The sequence below is a fragment of the Nyctereutes procyonoides genome, unplaced genomic scaffold, assembly GCF_905146905.1.
Source record: "Nyctereutes procyonoides isolate TBG_1078 unplaced genomic scaffold, NYPRO_anot_genome, whole genome shotgun sequence".
In the NCBI taxonomy this organism is placed as follows: Eukaryota; Metazoa; Chordata; class Mammalia; order Carnivora; family Canidae; genus Nyctereutes; species Nyctereutes procyonoides.
The window spans coordinates 33,831,860-33,847,260 of NW_026575146.1; the positions used below are offsets into that span (position 1 = coordinate 33,831,860).

The following is a 15,401-nucleotide window of genomic DNA, read 5'->3' on the forward strand; positions in this document are numbered from 1 at the left end:
GGCATGGTGCCCATTTATGCTCAGTTTATAAAAGATAATTTACAAAATAGCATTCAAATAGCTTGCCTGGGCTGTGTAAGCATAGGCCTTTGAATTTGCCAGAAGTTCTTGATGTACATTTTCTGGCTGGGCTACTAGAAAGCAAGACATTTTCTTCCTACCCCTCTGTTAAGGTGCTCTATTAAGACTGCCTCGCGGAGCTCTCCAAAGCTTTGGAGATGTATACTAAGGGGCCGCTGGCACATAGTAAGTGCTTATAAACTGTGACTTACTGTTTTTTAGTTCATATTAGGCTTTGTTGTTATTTACAAAAGCCAGTTCTCTAGCTAATGTAATGCATCAAACTAAGAATAGTTATAAGTGGATATTATTTAAACATGTTTTCTCTTTGTTTCGGCCAACATTAAAACCGAACACAAAGCTCCAGCACCAGCCGGGATGTCTTACATAACTTTGTCTCAGCGTTATATTTATCAGGCTTCTGCAGCATACAATATGCAATGAGGGTTTTTTTTTTTTTTCCCTGTTTTTCAGGTCCTTGGCCTGTGCTATTTTAGAAAAAAAATATTATTCTCTTCGGTATTTCCTATTGGTTCCCTGAAGGCAGCAATTATTTTAATTATTGATTATTTATGGTTTAATGGGGGACCGTTTTATTCTAACTCATAGGAATAAAACAACAACAAATGAGACGCATGCGAAACGTCTCATAAATGTGTCTGACAAAGAAAACATACATCTTCGGATATGAATATGCATTTAGAGCCTGGCTGGCTGCCAGACCTCCTAGCAAGTTGTTCTGTGCTTCAACTTCCTATTATAGTAGATCCTGCAAATGGAAGCTTTGGGTCCACAGCTAGAAGTAATAGCACCCCGTAGAGTTTCGTGTCTAGGAAGAAGTGGATTTCTTTGTGGTGTAGTGGTTAAATATTTATCAGTCTGCCTTAACCCAAGCACATAGTCAAAGACTAGTTTGTATTTTTGTTTTGTTTTCAAGGAGGCCGCTTCGACTTATTTATCTTGCCTTAATCAGAGAGTTCATTATTTGTGGAAAAGCTTTAAGCCGAAGACCTTCATTGTGTGTATGTTTATTACCTAAAACAAATGAGCTAAAAATGAGCTGCAAGTGATAACTTGTCAGTACGTCCATAAATCACACAGGGTTATATTTTTATATATATGAAGAGGATATTTCAGTCACCATGTGTTCCTACATTTAAAAGTAGCAAAAACCACCCAGAGCTAAGAATGTAGGTATTAGTTTCTTTTTTTTTTTATCATTGTAAAGGGAACAATTCCATTGTTACTGCTTTAGCGTTGAACAGAAGATTGTGATGCAATCAATTTAAACAAGAATAAGCATAGAGATGATCATTTAGGTTGGATTTTGATTCAAAGAGTAAATTCCTGGGATTTGGGGTATTGCACAATCTGTCCCATACAAGGAAAAAAAAATCACCTTCTTGTTATTTTTTTATTGTTTTTTCCCTGAGAACAGCATCCTGCTGGGAAGCTTATTTTATTCTCCTAGATTTGCTTCCTTCTGTTTTTTTTTTTTCTTCCCCTGACAGTGATGACTGGTTTACAAATAGAAATTTGCATCAACTAACACATTCCCTTTTCCTTCTACTGTTGATCTCAAAACTGTTCTGCAGTCCTGAAATGTGAAACGCTATTGCTATTTTTTGGGTAAAACTTGTGCTCCCCAAAATGTAAATGGATGAAACTGCTACAGTCTATCATGGAAGCAAAAACATTTTCCTATTTGCTTCACAGATTTTTCAAAGTAAAATCCAGTCATGTTTGTAACATCACATAAGAGCTCATTTTAGAATTCCTCATAATAAATTGAAGAAGATAAAGTAATCTGCTTCTTATATTAAACAGTCAAGTGAAAAGCATGATTTAAAAAAACTCTGCCTGTTTTGTTAGGATATAAGAGCCTGTGATAGTCGCTAACTTCCTTAAAAAGTTCTTTAGGTAAAACTTATGGTTGGCCACAGAATCTATTATAGGACAAAATAAATTGATATTGGAATTACATATCTAATTAAATGATGAGCTACTTGGGCAAACTGACCATTCAATTTTTAATTTTCATAAGTATTTCCTCTGGGTTTTTGGTGTCTATACATGTGTTTAATTTCCAGTGAACTCTAAATCCTGGAATTAGGCTCCTTTGAATATTACCTTGGGAAACACAATCATAGTCTAGTAATTTTCTTTTATGTCTGCATTATTTTAAATCAGAGCATAGATTTGCTACTGTGTTTTATGGCCAGAGCACATTTATTTGTGCATTTCTTAGCTTTTTAAAAATATTATAGCATACAGTATAATTGATAAGATTGGCTGTTAAAAAATTCTGATGCAGTGATGGAGCTTTGGCATTTATAGATTAGCATTTACAGTTACGCTTCTTTCAGTTTCAGACATCCGTGAGAAATCTCAAAGGTGTGTAATGCAGTTCGGAATTTGTAGGAGAAGAAATTTGTGCTCGACTTCAGTCTTCAGCAGCCAGTAATTGACTCCCTCGTACCAACATGGCAGTGTTGCATATTAGAAAGAGCTTGCAACTGGCAAGGAATTCAGATAATTATCATTTTTGAATAAAAACCTTTTTTGTGTGTAGCAATTCTACGTATGTGGGTATGGGACTCAAGAATTGGCATTTAAAGAGAACTACACACACACATCATGCTTTCATATTTAATTTTAGATAAAATGTCCATGTTCTGTAGGATCCAATTACCTTCCTGTGTAGTGCAGAGAATGAAGACTTGAATTCCTGATTAGCTAGGTCAGAGTAGGAAGGCACCAACTATGTATTTATTTTGTGGGATGACATTTCAGTTTTCCCATATGGCTTTGTCCTTTCCGTTTTCACATATTGATGGTTTTATTGTGGAAACTTCACGTATGTCATCTCATTGAATATACTAGTATGAAGAGAAAAAACTATAACTCAAGTTGGGTCCAATTCTCAGTTTATGTACAGGGCCATCCGAAAGAAGAATGGAAATTTCATTTAGGATAGCTGAATTTTTTCAGTAAAAATATTTTGAGTATCATCTGCCAAACATATCATGGGTCCCATTTAATTTCTCTACTTGTCAATGCGAACCATCCCTGAGATACATCACGAAATCTTTCTGTGGATAAAATCACTTAACCCCAGCAGTGAGCGCCACGGATTACTTATTTTAAATCACAGCAGCCACATTTCTATGCACATATATTGATCATGCTACAAACATTCTGACTGGAAAGCTGAAAAGAAAATAAAAAAAGCACTTTTTTTTTCCCTATGGAGACAGCACTGACCAGCAGAAAGTGGAAAAATCTCCATCAAGAATTTAGATGTAATGTAGATAGGTTCTGACTTAACAATGAACAGTTATTTCTCACAAATTTCAGTAACATTGTCTTGACAGTGGTTCCTGGTGCCTGGTGTTGCTAGGCAACTCAAAGGGGGATGGGGAATTTACAGTCGAATTTACTTGTATATGTTAGATTTTCTACATATTATATTGAGAATGTATTACACATATCATTACAGGCTAGTTGTACATGTCTGTTCTGTCCTCTGTGTGGGCTCCTCAGTAAATGCACGAAAGACACTCCACCTGAATCCTTGCTCTCCCTTTTTTGAAAATTAACATAACCCCAATATATGCATTATTATAGTTGACTGTTGTGGCTTCATGGAAGAAAATATGTAGTTTTTGATGTCAGAGGAACAGTTTTTCTTTTAATATAAGCTTTACAGAGCGTGTGTGTGTGTGTGTGTGAAAGAATGAGAGAAGCAGTGTTTCTAAAACAAATCTGTGAAAGAAAGGAATAGTCTTTTAGTTCCACTTGATTCTTCTTGTTTAATTAACTACAATTAACAGGTGCAGAAGAAAACTTCATAGGATATTGAAATCCAGTGAATTATTAAAGGTCCAAACTATGGATATTTGAACCAAAGACTCATCAGCTTGGGCTTTTTGAAAAATACTGTGTGATGTTTTAAGAAACTGGTGGCATAATTCCAAGTGTGTGGGAGTATTATACTTGAAAACTGGAGTGGTTTTGAGAACCGCATTTTTAAGAGTTAATGTTACATCGATGCCACAAACCAAGAATTATGTATCTGTAACAAGAGGGCCTTGAGGACTAATGCATGATGCATTGTGATGGCCGAAAAGTGCTAAGAATCGGTGGTCTAAAGCAAAAGGATGGATTAGGAATATTTGTGGGGGGATTGCACATCTGTAATTTTGTGGGGAGGACAGGTAAGAGGAGCAAGGAATCCCAGGGACTCTTATTTAAAGCAGGACTCCAAGGATTTAGGATATAAACCATTTTATTAGCTTAGTTTCCAACTAGCTGAATGGTCCATATTTGGTCCAAATTTGGGAAAGAAGATATTTTTAGTATACCACACCACGATTATGGAACCGATCCTGGACAGTAGGCCAGAGCTTATATTCTCCATGCTAACGGAATGCTAGTTAGATAGAATCTGATGCATTTAGAGTCTGATAGACTTTGGGTTCCGTACAGTACTTCAGATCAATATTTAATTGGATGCTTTTTGTTTGTTTTTATTATTCTCATTTGATTGAACTTAATATAGTTTCATCTTTGAAGATTACATTTAACGTAAATTCTGTATATTAAGATTATTTGTTTAAATTGCATTATTATAGGAATCATAATATGTAATACAATCTACTCTAGAAATTTAGGGATAATTTTAAAGTATCTTCATGGGTATAGTTTTTTGAGCAGAGAGAATGAAGAAGATGTAAAAAATTATCACATCGAATTATATATAGTCAATAGAAGTTATTTTGTGGGTGGAGCTTTTCATTGATATTATATGTCAGATTACATATTATTAAACATAATTTTATTATACTTAGCATAATACTATATACACTTGGGTACTTAAGATTTCTGTAGGATGAAGTTGAGAGGGGTGTTAATAAGAGCTAGATACTTAGGAGACAAATCTCTTGATTCTTCAGATTTGTTAATCTTCAGTGACATATGCAATTACCTAATTATCTGTGAATCCCAGGATTCATTGTAAATAGTCTGGTTGAGCATATTTTTGTTATTTAATAATTTAAATCTGATTCTCCTTTAGATGAGGTTTTGGGTTCTATCTTTGTTTACTTTTATAATTGAATTCAAATACTGTTTTCCAAGTTACATGCGAACATCCTATTTTATTGATTCTTCTCTTTTTAGTCAATCTTTATGTCAATTATAAGTAGTTTTCACATAAAAAACACAGTTTAATTTCTCTGTATCAAACAAAATAAAAGCATAATTAGTAGACTTGGTATATACTAATTTTTTTTTTGTATAGATGGCTAAATACTGAACTTTTTTCTTTACTGGTTTTAGATTTTTGACGGGTATATAGCCAAATCTTACTCTTCTCTTACTTTCCATCTATTCATTCTATTAATTTGTATAAGAATTCATTCTTAGCTAATAATATAAAAGTGAACAAAACAGATACGATCCTCATCTTTATGTAGCTTGTAAGCCTAATGAAGTAGGGAGCCAGTAATTAGTTAAGAGAACGTATATGGTAAGTTCTCTGAAGGAAGTAAACAGCACAGTGCGCTAGAAGGAGTTGTGCCGGGTCACTTTAGAGGAAGTGGCCAGAGAAGGGAGAAGGCTGTTCGTGGAGGTGACACTCCTGAGATAAGAAGGGTGAGAAAGAGAGTGGCATGTCAGGAGTCGGGGAAGTGAGCCCATCGGGCCGAATGGTGGGCAGGTGGCTGGGCCTGATAGTAAGAACGGGTCCGGGGAGTTCCTGAAGTGGCTGGTGTGGCCAGGGGAGGGTGAGGGACGGGGATAGGAGTGGGGCTCAAGATTGGAACTGAGGACACGAGCTGGCTCTTCAGCAGTTCGGGCCTGTGACAGGACGCTCAGATTGTCCAGTGTGTTCTACATGGATGGGGCAGCTTTCGTAGAGAAAGGCTGGGAGGGGGTGCGTGGGCAGCAGTTTCGGTGATGGACCACGGAGCCGGTAAGGCAGGGAGGACGGGTGGCAGAGGCCTAGGGGGACGATGACCCCAAGGGCCCGGACTCAGCCCCCAGCGGAGAGGGTGGGCGACAGGGATGCGGGCTCGAGGGAGGGGCCGCGAGCCTGGGGTCGAGGGACAGGCTGAGACAGGCGATGGAGTCTGAGTGGGCGGCCGTCCGGGGCCAGGCCTCCTGGTCTGCGAGGGGAGGCCGGGCAAGGCCGCCCTGGGCCGGGGACGCCGGGGACGCGGGGACCCAGGGAGGCACAGTGGCGTGGCAGGTTGGGTCGGCTTCCTGGGGGGCGGACACTGGCCTGTGAGTGGCAGCCAAGCAAACGACAGATGACCGAGCAGCAGCACTCAAGGGCCAACGTGACCGACGGCAAGATCTGCAAGGCTTTTAGGAAATGAAGTTTCCAAACCAGAGGTATGATGACAGTGGCCGTGTCCTTTCAAATAAAAACATGTCTCTGCCTCACTGACTCACAAGCATCTGTGTTTCTGGGCAATGTGGCAAGAATGTGTGTCTGCGCGAGGGGGATCATGCTTGTTCTGTGGACTCGCCGGGGACTCATGGTCTCAGTGGCTACAGGTTGACTTAAATAAATTGACTTAACTGTAATCTCAGTTTCCGGTTTTTCTTGTTTTGATTTTAACTTGCAAATTAGGAACAATATAATTTTCCCTTTTGTGGCCTTATTTCTAAGTCTTTCGGTTACATGCTATTATAGGATATGCTCATATTTTGAACACTTTCTAATACTGCCAAGTTATAAATACTATTAATTAATACCCTGTTGACACTTCATAATATTCTATTAATTGACATTTAACACATTTCCCACTAAATGTATTTCAGGAAATACTTAGAGTCAGTACTTACTGACACCATTTCATCATGGTTTCAATTTATGTTATCTAAATTTTCAAGTAAAACCTCATAGAATCATCAGATTCCTCACAAACTTTCAATATTTTCATAAAACATTTGCTGAGTTTTCAGACGTTTGTTTTTGGACAGCAATAAACTATACTGGAGAGAAAATTTTACTTTAATTGTATTATTTTGAATAAAATTTCTATGGGTTATGATTTTACTGTTCTTTTGATGTGAAAATGGTGTTTCTTCTCCAGAGTTTATTCTCAATGTTTACATTGGTCCATGAGGTTAGGTTTCTGTAAAGCAGTGATTTTAGGTTCTCTTTCATCTTCTCTCCATCCCTCCTTCCCTACCCCCTCCCTCCTTCCTCTCTCTCTCTTTCTTTCCATACACAAATCACACATTTCATAAGAGGAGGGGTGGGTAATTATTAGACTACTCTAAACCTTAAACTCAAAAAACTGATTTATTGTCTATTGTATTTTGTGTATTAAGATGATATTAAGAAAATTTGCTTATCTTGTAGAATTTTAATACTAACATTTTACCAGACCAATAGATATTGGTAAATGTTTGACCTCTCCTTACTTTCAAATATTTTTAGTAATTTAATAGTAATTACACAATTTTTTAAATTTATTTTTTATTTTATTTTTATTTATTTTTATTTTTTTTAATTTATTTATGATAGTCACACACAGAGAGAGAGAGAGTGGCAGAAACACAGGCAGAGGGAGAAACAGGCTCCATGCACCGGGAGCCCGACGTGGGATTCGATCCCGGGTCTCCAGGATCGTGCCCTGGGCCAAAGGCAGGCGCTAAACCGCTGTGCCACCCAGGGATCCCCACAATTTTTTTTTAATTACACAATTTTAATCTAATGCTAGCTCCTATGCTAAACACAGGGAGACCTACAAATTGTTTTTGAAGGCATAAGTTCCAATATTTTTATTCCAGAGAAGTTTTTTTATTTACTCTAAACGTCTAGAGATTGAGCCAGAGAAGTCTCAGCTCAGGGCAAGAATATAAGAAAATATATGTTAAGTATGATGTAGTTATCCCTAGGTTTTGGTAATCAAAAATTAAGAACTCTGAGGTTGGAAAACATCCATCGGTATCTCTGATGGCAAAGCCTGCAGTTAGGCATGTATCCTAAGGGTTAGATTAGTACCAAATAAATCTGTAATTAAATAAATAACATCGTGGTGTGCCTGCGTGGCTCAGTCAGTTAAGCACCGACTTGATTTTGGCTCAGGTCACGACCCAGGGTCCTGAGGTGGAGCCCCACCTGGGGCTCTGTGCTCAGCGGGGGGGCCTGGGCTGGTCAGCGGGTGTCGGGGCCGTGGGTCTCCGCACCTGTCGGGGGTCAGCAGGTGCACAGGTCAGTGTGTGTCGGGGCACGTGGGTCTCCACACCTGTCGGGGGTCAGCAGGTGCACTGGTCAGGGCGTGTTGGGGTGTGTGGGTCTCTGCACCTGTCGGGGGGGGGGGTCAGCGGGTGCGCAGGTCAGGGCGTGTCGGGGGCGCGTGGGTCTCCGCACCTGGCAGGGATCGGCAGGTGCTCTGGTCAGGGCGTGTCGGGGCGCGTGGGTCTCCGCACCTTTTGGGGGTCAGCAGGTGCACTGGTCTGGGCGTGTTGGAGCCCGTGGGTCTCTGCACCTGTCGGGGGTCAGCAGGTGCTCTGGTCAGGGCATGTCGGGGCCCGTGGGTCTCCACACCTGTCGGGGGTCAGCAGGTGCACTGGTCAGGGCGTGTTGGGGTGTATGGGTCTCTGCACCTGTCGGGGGTCAGCGGGTGCGCAGGTCAGGGTGTGTCGGGGCGCGTGGGTCTCCGCACCTGTCGGGGGTCAGCAGGTGCACTGGTCAGGGCGTCTGGGGCGCGTGGGTCTCCAGCTGGCGAGGCCGCTCGGTGTCCAGCCCCTGCCGTGGTGCGACCTTCGAAGGCCGTGGGGAGCCACCCTGCCCTGAGCGGTCAGATCTCTGTGGGTGGCCTCCAGGTGAAGTCCATCGTGAGAAGCTTCCTCGGCGGGCTCAGCACCTGCGGGGGGAGCGGGGGAGCGGGGGAGCGGGAGCACAGTCACAGAGCGAGGCCCACGTGCACCTGCACGCCCGCAGCCACCCCAACACCTGTGCCGGCGCCCCGGGCCCACGGGGTCACCCCTGGGGGCTGCTGCCCGCCGGTTGGGCCCTGGGATGACACCTTAGGACACAAGGGACGGGAGGCTGCTGAACGTAAAAAAAAAAAAAAAAAAAATCAGGTTAGCGAAGGTAAGAGATGTGCTCCTCTTTCTGCACTGAAAGCGGCGTGTGGAGCCCACGGGAGACCGCAGTCCTCACTGCCGGGCGGCTTCCTGCACTGGCCGATGCGGCCCTGGCCCTGCGGAGCGGAGGTCGGCGCTCTCACGCCCCGGCGCCTGGGAGCTCCGCCTGGCCCAGGTCTACGAGAATCCAAACACATCCTCAGTGAGTACTTTATTATTTTTTTTTTTTGAATTTTTATTTATTTATGATAGTCACACACAGAGAGAGAGAGAGAGAGAGAGAGAGAGAGAGAGAGAGAGGCAGAGACATAGGCAGAGGGAGAAGCAGGCTCCATGCACCGGGAGCCCGACATGGGATTTGATCCCGGGTCTCCAGGATCGTGCCCCGGGCCAAAGGCAGGTGCTAAACCGCTGCGCCACCCAGGGTTCCCTCAGTGAGTACTTTAAAGAGCTATCAAAGCACTTCTTTTACCAAATTTTTTTCCTTTATTAAACCTAGGTGCAAAACAAACAAACAAAACAAAAACAAAACAAAAAAAAAGACACAACCCAACCTGTTTCCACAAGGAAAGAAATGTTGGCAAAAATATATGTTGAGGGATATAAAATCCTTTCATTTTTTTTTCTACCTCTTTAAATACCCCTGAAATGGTGATAGAGTCAGGATCTATGTTTTGTCAGGAATTTTGGCAGGATGGGAGATTACTTTTTGGATAGAATCACTTGTAGGAATTTTCCAGATGATTCACACAGAATCAACTGAATCTTCTGGAAAACATTTTAGGGACCACAAACACATATTGTACCCGGCATGTAGTGTGCGTATTGCAGCGTGGTCTGTGATTTTACTTTTAGCGTGCAAAATCCAAAGACCTAGATTTTTTTAAAAAAGGGCTGATTTTAGCACTTTCACTATTCCTATAAGGGAATAACTTCATTCATATTGAACAGATAGCGTCTCTACCAACTACAATTAAAAAAAAAGAAGAAAACACACAAAAACCAACAACAAACCACGGGGACCTCCCCTGGTGGTGATGGAGAAGCGATCTCCCTTGAGGGTCTTTGGACAGGTTAGATGTTAACTGTTTAGTCCAATAAAGACTCAGAACATAAGAATGTTTACAGGATGCTTAAGGCACCTAGAAATAATTTAACTGTCTTCCCACCCAGATCACAGTCTCTCAAGTATTTAGGAATTCTCTCTCTTTTTGTTCTTCCAACCACTTTGGAATGAAGGCTCAGATTCTTTAACAGCTGAGTATCGTGATTAGTCTTTCGAAAACCTCAGAATTTTGACAAAACATTCCACATTTTCTTCTAATTAAAATTAGAAGGAAAAAGGCGAAATGTGCTCAATTCAAAAATCTGGGCCAAAAATAGACGTTAGGATGAGTCTTCAGAAAAAGGAAGAAATCTTTTTTTTTTTAAAGTGTGAAGTCATTAATTAAATATTTGAGCTTTTGTGGCTTCTAGAATGTCCGTCCTCTAAAAGAGAGAAGCAGCGAGAAGGAAAAGATCTGAGTGTAGATTCAGGGGAGGAGGAGAAAAGTAATTTAAGTCACCTTGGTAGCTGTTCATAGCTTGCAAGGGAGCACTTCTTAAAATTCAAGGCCTTGAAACTGATAATAGGCAGGCTCAGGGCACGGCAAGCCCCCGCGCCCCACTGTGCCCCCCCTGTGCACGGCCTTCCCTGGGAGTGTTACACGTGCCCCGTAAAATGCGCGGCCCTGGGGAACAGTCACCTGACGGGGAGCATGCCTTCCTGCTTAGGCGGCGGGGGCCTGTCTCCTACCTCTGGTTTTTGGGGGATGTTAAAGGGAGGATTAAACACGTTCCAGTTGTTCCGCACCTGATTGGAACAGGGGAGGAGACGAAATTGGCTGTGGCTCCTGGCTCGGTGTCTGGGACCCATTCCGTGGCACCTGGTGGCCGCCACCTGCTGGGACAGGGGCAGGTTTCTTTGTCAGAGACAGTGTAGCGACAATAATAAATCAGATTTCAACCGGTTACCCAACGGGCTGATTTAAAAGATTTAAAAGTCTTTTTTCTAGCACAAGATGTTAACTGTCAGCGGTGAACCAGAGTGAACCCGCGTGCATCTTTGGTAGCGTCTTATAGTTTCTAAATCTGGAGAGTGATCACACATGTGCCGAAGCCAGGACAGTTTTCTTCCAGAAATATCGAAAGCCTCCTTACCAAACAGGCTTGAAAAGATAGGAAGGGAATAAGATTTCATTATTTTTTTCTTTTTCCCCTCTTTGGTTCAGGTAAAACGGAGGAATAGAGCTCTGATAATTAGAATTTCATAGAGCCAGTGTTCACATACATAGTGGATTTGAGGAAATCAATTTTCGCTAATCTAGAAAATTCTCTTCTCCAGAGAGAAGAGATTTAAAAACTTTCATGATCCATTTATATTCAACGTGTCTCTCTTCTGTTTTGAATAGGGACGAGTGACTCCGAGGTCATAATGTGGGATTGATTCCTGTCTTCCCAGCGTATTATGATATTTCACGTTAAGGCAGGCGAGGTGGAGACACTCACAGGTGAATAGGGAGGAGGGAAATGTCAGTTTTTTTCTTTATGATTTTTTATGGTAATACATACTTTATGCAATCCGTCATTCCTGGTTGTCTAAATATGTGTTTTCCCTGAGGTAAAAAACTCCAAGGATGTTTTGGGGTTGTGTTCACAGGGGAGGTGAACAATCTAGAGTTCAAGCAAGCCCTCCATGACTTTTTACTTAATATATTTAGTTCCCGTATCCCTACCTGTACAGATGTGTCCATCCACAGGCCTCTGTATTCGAGCATTCATTTTCCCCACTTAAATTTTACATATAAGAAAAGTAGATTTATTCTTAATCGTCTCTATCTATCTGGAGAGTAGCCCACCTTGCTCGACTGACTGCGCCAACTTCCCTGCTCTTCCTCGGGCCTCCCTCCTGCTCTCTTTCGGCCTCGCCGAGGGAGCCTTCAGGTACTCAGGCCTGAGGGTGGCTTCTGGAAGAGTCGCTGAAGTAACCATGTGCAGCATTTCAGAGGCGGCATGGTAGGCACTGCTCACGCACAACCTCAAGTCCCTGCTCTTCTGGGGACAGGAACGAGAAATGCCCCCCAAGCTGCATGTGAGGAGAGGGCTTTCAACCTGGGTCCACACTCCCATCCGCTTGGCACGCTCAGGGAGTTCGTGTGAGTTGTGCTGTACGTGCTCGAGGGTTCACACGGGTGGTGCGGCCTCCCCCCCACCCCCCAGGCCAAGAGGTGTGGGCCGCGGGTGGGCTTGGCCCTTGTTGAGCCTCTCTGAGCATCGGGGGTGTCCCCATGGTGCTTGACCTCCAGACTGAGTGCAGTCACAAAGATTATTCTTTTTTTCTTTAAAGATTTATTTATTTATTTGTTTATTTGTTTGTTTGTTTGTTTATTTATTTATTTATTTATTTATTTATTTATTTATTTATTTATGATAGACATAGAGAGAGAGGCAGAAACACAGGAAGAGGGGGAAGCAGACTCCATGCAGGGAGCCTGAGGCGGGACTCGATTCTGGGACTCCAGGATCCTGCCCTGGGCCAAAGGTAGGCGCTAAACCGCTGAGCCACCCGGGGATCCCCACAGAGATTATTCTTAAAATCTCCTATTCTAAGATTATTTGTCGGGATGCCCGGGGGACTCAGCGGTGGAGTGTCTGCCTTCATCCCAGGGCGTGACCCCGGGGTCCTGGGATCGAGTCCCACACTGGGCTCCCTGCAGGGAGCCTGCTTCTCCCTCTGCCTGTGTCTCTGCCCCTCTGTGTGTCCCTCATGGATGAATAAATAAAATCTTAAAAAAAAAATATATGGTCACCTGTTTATTCTAGAGCTGCTTACTCCAGGACTCTTAGGGTCCGTAGGACTGCTTTTCAACAAATCTGGCTCCTTTTTTCCTTTTTTAAAGATTTATTTATTTATTTGAAAGAGCGAGAACACGAGCAGGGGAAGGGCATGGAGGGAGAGAAGCCGCCTCCTCGCTGAGTGAGGACACCCCCACCCTCCACCCCAGGTGGGCCCCTCCATCCTGGCCCTGAGATCTCCACATGAGCCCAAATTAAGAGTCAGTCACTTAACTGCCTGAGCCACCAAATCCGGTTCCTCCTTAAAAACACCTTTGATGTACCTGTTGCTCATGCCTGGTAATTTATTTTAAGTGGTAAAGGGAGGAAAATGATGAGAAGACAGACTTCGAAGTGTGTTGAGGCTGTTTTACCATTCTTGTTTTCTTTTTCATAAATTTTATTTGATAACAAAAATCGTAAAAACCAGAATTAGGTTGGGGCACGTGGGCGGCTCAGTTGGTTGAGTATCCAGCTCTTGATTCTGGCTCCGGTCATGATATCGGGGTCCTGAGATCGAGCCCCTCGTCAGCTCTGTGTTCGTGGGGGTGGGGGTTTGCTGAGATTTCTCTCTCCCTCTGCCCCCTATTGTGTGCACTCTTCTCTAAAATAAACTTTTTTTTTATTTAAAAAAGAATAGGTTTAACATGGTTGAATATGGAAAATTTATTAAAAGGGGGCCCGTGAGGCCCTAGATGTCTCTGCTATTGCTTCTACTCTTTACCCTTTTACTCCCTCTTACCCAAAACCTGCTCGTAAATGCTCAACATTAATTTTAGCCATTTTGTGCTGTTCTGTACTGTGCCTTGTCGTTCTGCAGAGCCGAGATGATTCTGTAAAGACTCAGCCTTCCACGGCCCTTAGGGAGTATGTTTTTATTACTTTTCAGCAAGAAGCCTTAAAATTTGTTTAGCTATATTTTGCACTTTCTTGCATTCTTAAACACAGTATATATGTGTATATGTAATGCATTTACCTATCTTTGTGACTCATTCACGATAACGGTTCTGATTGGAAGACAGTGATCAGCTGCGCACTGTTAGTTTATTTAGAATGTCTTACCTCTATCTGCACATAACCCCAAACTCCTGTACTGTTATCACCCTTAATTTCTTTCTTCAGAACTGCTTTAATTCGGAATTAAAATGATTAAAATTGATATGATTATTTGTGGAAAGAAAAAAGGACCCTCCTGTGGATAAAATACACATTTATTTTAGACTTTAAGAAGACATTGGGGAATGCTTCCTATTTCCTGACTATTTACTGGAAATAGCCAGTTATCATTTTTACTTGTCTCTAAGTTACTACACTTTCATGAGAGATAATGGAGTTTTGTGTTTTGTCTGAGCAGAAAGACACAATGTAAATAATGTTTGCTCACGGAAGGATAAGAATATACTTTATTATTTTGTGATTTGTTTGTTTTTGGTTCATCAAGGTGATGGTTCATGAAGAATAAGTAAATATTCCATTAACAATGTATTTTAGTTTATTAAATGAATTAAATGACAGTGAAAGAAAATCATTTTCAAATCTGCTGTGCGTGGCTCTCACTAATTATGTTTTTGCCTATGGAATATAGGTTTTGGAGCCTTTATTTGAAATCAGTGATGCACACACTATTTATATGATACAATATAAAATCCTTCTTTTAAATAGAAAAATGATGTAATGTCCCTTTCCTCTTCAATGTAAGCAGAGCATGCTCATTTTTTAAAGATCATCCAATTCCCGTTTCTTCCTGAAGTATTATTTATGGCCATCAGGCTATGGTATGACATTCGCTTTTAAAGATGAAGCAAATATGGCCAAACGTTGCCGGTCTTTCAGCTTCTCTCTATGATTGATATTTAATTAAAGACAATAATTAATAAATAGCAAAATGCGATAGCAGATGACTAGGTAACTATGAAGGTAGTCAGGGAAGACTCCATGAAGGATCTGGAGTTGCATGTTGTAGGGGCCAGAAGAATGCTGGTGTGAGTGGGACATAGTAGGTATGGGTTAGAGAAACAGGATGTCCTTACTCTGGATAACAAATTGTCAGAAATGTGGACCGGCGCCAGAGCATGAAGGCCTTGTAAGCCAGGAGGGACACTTGCATGCTGTCCTACATAGAGCTCTGGTAGAGATGGGGCATGCTTCTGACTTCTATTTCAGAAAAACTTCTTTGGCTGCTGTGTGATCATGTATTATTGGGATGCAAGGTCTGAGGTAGGGAGAACAAGCTGTGGGACCCTGGGTGTGATGGTGGCTCACATAGGGTGCGTTTCAAGGAAATGGGAAAAAGTAGGCGTGCGTGGGGTATCTTGGCAGGTGAAATCACAGTGTGAGTTGAATGGAGGAGATGAGGGAGA

At 42.0% G+C, this 15,401-nt stretch overlaps 1 protein-coding gene across 1 annotated transcript in view; it reads left to right on the forward strand.

The window, feature by feature from the left end:
* The window catches only part of LAMA2 (laminin subunit alpha 2), a 586,660-nt gene that overhangs the window by 85,907 nt on the left and 485,352 nt on the right, over positions 1-15,401 (forward strand). The window contains exon 2 of the mRNA XM_055309905.1: positions 9,209-9,370. Coding sequence (XP_055165880.1) covers positions 9,209-9,370 — 162 coding nt within the window. The remainder of the gene's footprint in view (positions 1-9,208; positions 9,371-15,401) is intronic.